At 32.6% G+C, this 7,187-nt stretch overlaps 1 protein-coding gene across 1 annotated transcript in view; it reads left to right on the top strand.

Annotated features, from left to right (window-relative positions):
* Nucleotides 1–7,187, top strand: part of LOC107729592 (cGMP-dependent 3',5'-cyclic phosphodiesterase) — a 32,325-nt gene that overhangs the window by 13,445 nt on the left and 11,693 nt on the right. Inside the window, 3 exon segments of the mRNA XM_016540173.1 lie at nt 968–1,142; nt 2,585–2,697; nt 4,779–4,979. Coding sequence (XP_016395659.1) covers nt 968–1,142; nt 2,585–2,697; nt 4,779–4,979 — 489 coding nt within the window.

The raw sequence follows: 7,187 nt of genomic DNA, 5'->3' as shown, positions 1-7,187 counted from the left end.
ATATATAAATACACACACATACAGTATATATTTTGAAAATATTTACATGCATATATTAGGGGTGTAATGATACACGTATTTGTATTGAACCGTTCGGTATGAGGCTTTCGGTTCGGTACAAACAAACCATATTTTTTTCAATTGGACATTTTCAAAAAATATGTCCTCATATATTACTGTAAAAAAAAAAAGAAAAAAAAAGTATGGTATGAAACTCTGGATTTTGTTGCCAGAACTAGCAGAAAAAAATATGCAACATTTTCACTTGTTAAATTAAAATGGTTTTGCATCATCATCTGGGATCATCATTGAAGTGCATCAGTGAATGAAACCTTTTCTGCAGAGAATCAAAGAGAATTAAAGTGTCTCATATTGCTCACCAGAGATGTTGAATGTGATCCAGGTGGACTGCTACTGGTTCAAAGTTAAATGTTTCTTTCTTCTCTTTCTAAAGTTGTCAGCGTCTGTATGGGAGAGACGATTTGAGTTTTAATGGAGAGGTTGCGTTGTGACACCTGTGGCACTGCCTAGGCCTGCCAAACGTCTGTGACAGAGTGCGACCTCGTTCACCAATGAGGATTTTTATTCCGTCTGCTTCCTGCTGCTTTGATTGGCTTATTTTCACGCCAGGTGGGTATGTCCTCATATATTACTGTAAAAAAAAAAAAAGAAAAAAAAAGTATGGTATGAAACTCTGGATTTTGTTGCCAGAACTAGCAGAAAAAAATATAGTAGCAACATTTTAGGTTTCAAATTTAAATTTGCAGTAAAGAAATTTACTGTTAACCAATTAACATATTTTTACCATAGAAATTTTACAGTCTTTTACCTTTAAAATAATTTTTTACAGTGTTGCGAGCTGAATAAATGCATTGAACTCTGACCTCTCTCTCTCTCTATGTCTCTCACTCTCTCTCTCTCTCTCTCTCTCTCTACGTATGTCTCTCTCTCTCTCTGGTGTGAGCAGAAGGAGTTTCGTATCCCGGCGGATCAGGGCATCGCTGGTCATGTCGCTACCACTGGGAAAATCCTCAACATCAAGGATGCGTATTCCCACCCTCTGTTTTACCGCGGTGTGGACGACAGCACGGGCTTCAGGACGAGAAACATCCTCTGCTTCCCCATCAAAGATGAGAACGAAGGTCAGACACGTCAATCCTGGATGCTGTCCCTGTGGAAAACCATAGGAAATAAATAAAATCTATACAGATTAAATCTTTAAATATTTATAAAATATATAGACATTTAAAATTGTTTTCAAAAGATTTTGTCATTACTGCTCCGCTCTGGTCAAGTTCAGACATCTATAACCTTATTTATTTTAATTTAATTATTTACACAACCACAAAGAAAATGAACAGGAAATAAATGGAAGAATGGAAAATTTAAGGGGAAAATGTTTTTATTTTTTAGACCTAGAAATAAATAAAATCTTTAGAAATGTTAAAATATGTAACATTGAAACTTTGAAAATATTTTGAGAAAGTGTATCAACAGTTTTTAAACGTAATATGTTACAAATGTATCCAAAATGATGTAACTTCCTGTAGGGTGATGTCATTCAGGAACTGACTTCTGTTAGTTTTTACAAAAACAAGGCGAAAAGTGATGTTAGCAAAATTAAAAATCCATCCTTATTCCCCAAAAATGTGTGGATTACACTTTAATCCAAAACCATTTTCACTCAGTAATTTGTCCTCAATTTCTAGTAAATTTCACAAATAATTACAAAGAAACCGCAGGTAACATACTGAATTAAACATGAAAGACTGAAATAGTGTTTTCATGTAAAATGTATTACAGTAATCTTTATATGTGACACTGGAGCACAAAACCAGTCATAAGGGTCAATTTTTCGAAATTGATATTTATACATCACCTGAAAGCTGAATAAATAAGCTTTCCATTGATGTGTGGTTTGTTAGGATAGAACAATATTTGGCTGAGATACAACTATTTGAAAATCTGGAATCTGAGGGTGCAAAAAAATCTAAATATTGAGAAAATCATCTTTAAAGTTGTTCAAATGAAGTTCTTAGCAATGCATATTACTAATCAAAAATTAAGTTTTGATATATTTACGGAATGAAATTGACAAAATATCTTCATGGAACATGATCTTTACTTAATATCCTAATGATTTTTGGCATAAAAGAAAAATCTATAATTTTGACCCATACAATGTATTGTTGGCTATTGCTACAAATATACCCCAGCGACTTAACACTGCTTTTGTGCTCCAGGGACACATATTATTTACAACCTCAAAAAAAATAAAAAAATAAAAAAATATTTACAGTGTAGTGAAACCTGCTGGAGATTCATGTTGCCAAAGCAGTGAAGATTCAGTGAAGAGAAACATTAGAGGCCTGAGATTTAGAGAGAATGAACTCAAAGTTAAATGTGTGTCCTTGAGGGTGTTGTCTTTGTGCGTGTGTGTGTTTGCCATTCTTCTCACAAAGATGTTGAGGGCAATCAGAGACTTTTGAGTCAAAGCGATGTTGACGTGCATCAACCGCAGACGCGAGTACAGAAACCCACGAGAACATCTGACTGATCTGACCTCAGTCTGTTTTCTCATCAGAGGTGATCGGTGTGGCAGAACTGGTGAATAAAACCAACGGCCCGTGGTTCAGTCGTTTCGATGAGGATCTGGCAACCGCGTTCTCCATCTACTGCGGCATCAGCATCGCTCATGTAAGACTTTCTACAGCATCCCTCGATCACTCAACACAATATCACAATGACAAAAACATATACGCTTAAAAATATCATAGAAATTTATATTTTATAATGTATATTCTATTATATATTTTATATAATAGAATATAAATTATAAAATATAAATTTTATATAACAGTTTCAATAACTTTTACAAGTCTGTAGAAAACTCAATAAAAATGTGATATATATATATACACACATATGTATATTTTTATTTTATAATTTGTATTCCATCTTGTATATATAGTCTTATTTTATCATTTATATTTTATTATATAGTATATAATGTAATAAAAATCTAAATTGTATATACATTTTATGTAACAGTTGCAATATTTTGTCTGTAGAAAACTTAAAAATATTTTTTATTTATACGGTATATGTATAAACACACTACCAGTCAAAAGTTTGGGATCAGTAAGACTTGTAATGTTTTTAAAGAAGTCTCTTATGCTCCTCAAGGCTGCATTTATTTTTCTATTTTAAATAAATGCTCTTCTTTTTAACTTTTTATTCATCAAAGAATCCTGAAAAAAAGTATCACAGCTTCCAAAAAAATAACAGTTTCAACATTGATAATAAATCAGCATATTATTATGATTTCTGAAGATCATGTGACACTGAAGACTGGAGTAATGATGCTGAAAATTCAGGAATACATTAGATTTTAATGTATATTAAAATAGAAAACCATTATTTTACATCATTATAATATTTCACAATATTAAATTTTTCCTGTATTTTTGATCAAATAAATGCAGCCTTGATGAGCAGAAGAAACTCCTGTAAAAACATTAAAAATCGTTCTGATCCCAAACGTTTGACCGGTAGTGTATATGCATGTATAATTTAGGGATGCATGATATTAGCTTTTTGCCGATATCCGATATGCCGATTTTTTTTTTCAACTCATTTCGTCCGATTGCCGATACCAATATATTTCCTTTTGTTTGGAAACAGCACCAGTTCTCGCCTGTACATAGGTTATAAACAAACTATTTTTAATTTTGGTTTGTTTTTAACAAAAACTTACTTGTTAGAATTAAATAAACAATAATGAAGTTCTTTTATAATGAGAGTGCACTGAAAGCTTTGAAAATAACTATAAATCAATCGCTGCATTTTTTTTTGCAGACAGATGGAAAGGGAACCTTAACATTTAGTTTGAAGATTTAACATTTGCAGACACATAATTCTAAACGTGCATTCTCCAATTAAATGCAACGATCCAAAACAGTGAATCTAATCAACATTACACTAAAAGTTTGCTTTAAGAATGAACACACATCTGAGCTATTCGTCTTATCGGAAAGGCATATCGGCATAATTTTTCATATCGGGCCAATGCCGATATTTACATTTTAAGCCATTATCGGACGATTCTAATAACGTTCCGATAATATCATGCATCAATATTCTCCTTACACCTTGAGCTCTTTATTGGACGATCCTAATAATGTTCCGATAATATCATGCATCCCTAGTATATTTATATTTTATGATTTATACTCTCTTCCACTGATTTATACAGCTCATTAATATAACTTTAGCTAATACATTTAATACATTTTTTACTATTAAATTATACAATTTATACAATTTTGTACTACTAATTAATTCAGTTTTGCTATTTTGTGCTACGTATATAATTTTAGACAAAAAGTTGTGATCTAAAGAATTAAAATATCAAGTAAAAATATTCTCCTTACACCTTGAGCTCTTTATTGGACGATCCTAATAATGTTCCGATAATATCATGCATCCCTAGTATATTTATATTTTATGATTGATTAGTAATATGCATTGTTAAGAACTTCATTTGAACAACTTTAAAGATGATTTTCTCAATATTTAGATTTTTTTGCACCCTCAGATTCCAGATTTTCAAATAGTTGTATCTCAGCCAAATATTGTCCTATCCTAACAAACCTTACATCAATGGAAAGCTATTTATTCAGCTTTCAGATGATGCATACATCTCAATTTCCAAAAATGGACCCTTATGACTGGTTTTGTGCTCCAGGGTCTCATTGATGTATTCATGTGTTTTACAGTCTCTGCTGTATAAGAAGGTCCATGAGGCTCAGTTCCGCAGTCATCTGGCCAATGAGATGATGATGTACCACATGAAGGTGTCAGAGGAGGAGGTCACTAAACTCCTGCACAGCGGCATCGAGCCGGTCCAGAAAATCCACCCGGACTTCTCTGAGTTCACGTACACGCCGCGCTCTCTGCCCGACGACAGCACTCCGATGGTACGACACGAACACAAACCAGACCCATAATGATGCTCAGACCAGAGGTGGAAAGATATCTGAAAACCATACTTGAGTAACTTACAGTGAAAATTCATTACAAGTCACCAATTCCAAAACAACTTGAGGAAAAGTCTTAGAGTGTCTGATTTTAACAGTACTTAAGTATTTGACTTATACTAAATATAGGCTCAAAATGCACTAGTCAAAGAGACATGGCAGTGAGAAGCTGGAGAAAACAGGATCTATGTGCAGGTATTTAATGGAAAAACTAGAACAAACAATAAACAACAAACCAAAGGGGAAAAAAAGAACAGAATGACGGGCAAACAGACAACCGTTACATTCAACAACTCACAAAGAACTTCTACGTCTTCTTCTGGTGTTTTATGGCGGTTTGGCAAGCCAACGAAAAAAAGGTGCATTACCGCCACCTACTGCTCTGGAGTGTGCATAGATTTGGAAGGAAAAAAAAACGGAGGAAAATTTTCTTTGAGAAAAAAGAAAAGAAAAAAAATAGATTCTATCCATTGTTCCTGTGTTTTTCAGGTATTTAAATAATATTTCATGCACTCTTGATTGCCTTGACCTGTTTCCTAACAATACTTTTAGAGAAATATTATCAACTCCCAGCCATCAATTCTTAATCTTGAATTGATGACATCTTTCTTCCTATTTCCATACCATTTTGCAGTTTTTATTTTAAATGTAGGAATAAATACTGCTGCTGCTGCTTTTCTTCCAGACTCTGGCTCCTTAGACCCATCTGTGAATACCTGTAGCAATACTCTTGAATTATATATTGTCGAACTGCTAATACTCACAAAGAACTAAAGAAACACTAGGGTTATATATACAAGCTTAACAAGATATGAAGACACACCTGGGGAGACAAATCCAGGGGAACCAATGAACAAACGGACTACAAACTGACTACAAACACATGGGAGACAGGAAGTGACATAAAAGTCCAAGACAAGGCACAGAGAGCATGTAACAAAAACAAGAAAGAGTTGATTTGTGAGGAGAGTTTATTATCACGTTTTTTTTTTTCTAAACCCAAAATAAAATGAAGCACCTCAAAATTGCAAAAAAAAAAAAAAATTATACAATTTATACTATTTGTTCTACTAATTTATACTGTTTATACCATTTTTGTACAACTAATTTAGAATTTATTCTGTTTTATACTAATTTATACTATTTGTTCTGCTAATTTATACTATTTGTACCATTTTGTACTAATTAATATAATTTTGCCATTAGGTGCTACTAATTTATACTATTTGTACTACTTTTTCATGATTTGTACTATTTTGTTTTATTAATTTAATGGTTTTTATACTCATTTATACTATTTTGTATTAATAGTATATTTCTACTTAATACAATTTTGCTGTTTTGTTTTAGTAATCTATAAAATGTTTTGTACTGCTAATTTACACAAAATATTGCTAATTAATATAACTTTAGCTACTATTTAATACATTTTTTACTGTTAAATTATACAATTTATACCATTTTGTACTCCTAATTAATTCAGTTTTGCTATTTTGTGCTACTTATTTATATACTTTTCAACAAAAAGTTGTGATCTTAAGAATTAAAATGTCAAGTAAAAAGTAATTTAATATTCTCCTTCACCTTGAGCAAACAAAAAAACAATATCCTTCAAAAAGGTCTCTTCAGTATAACGGATATATAAATGAATGTCTTCTTGCACTGGATGTGTCGTGTCCTCGTCTCGTATATAAAACACCTGTGATTCACAAATACTTGCTAAAGAACTCACATTCACGTAAAGTAGCCTTGTTGACAAGTTTGGCTGAGTAAGGACAAACACACAAGATCTAGTACCTTCAACGTCTTTTGTAGCAGAAATAAACTGCTGCAGAAAAAGCTAGGTGCCATGCAGAATGTAATGTGTAACTGCAACACTCATATCAAATGTAGTGGAGTAAAGAGTACAGATACTCATTCAAAAATGTAGTGAAGTAGAGAGTAAAAGTTGCTAATATCTTTGATACTCAGTAAAACGACAAGGTATTCGAAAAGATACTCAAGTACACTAACTAATTACATTTACTCAAATACTTTACACCTCTGGCTCAGACTGAAGACAAACACTGATCAATCTCTCGCTGTGTGTGTGTGTGTGTGTGTGTCTGTCTGTCTGTGTGTGTGTGTGTGTCTGTGAGTGTGTGTGTG

This window comes from Sinocyclocheilus rhinocerous, unplaced genomic scaffold, assembly GCF_001515625.1.
Source record: "Sinocyclocheilus rhinocerous isolate Xijiao unplaced genomic scaffold, SAMN03320098_v1.1 scaffold1719, whole genome shotgun sequence".
NCBI classification, from domain to species: Eukaryota; Metazoa; Chordata; class Actinopteri; order Cypriniformes; family Cyprinidae; genus Sinocyclocheilus; species Sinocyclocheilus rhinocerous.
This window is presented reverse-complemented; position numbering and strand designations above follow the sequence as displayed.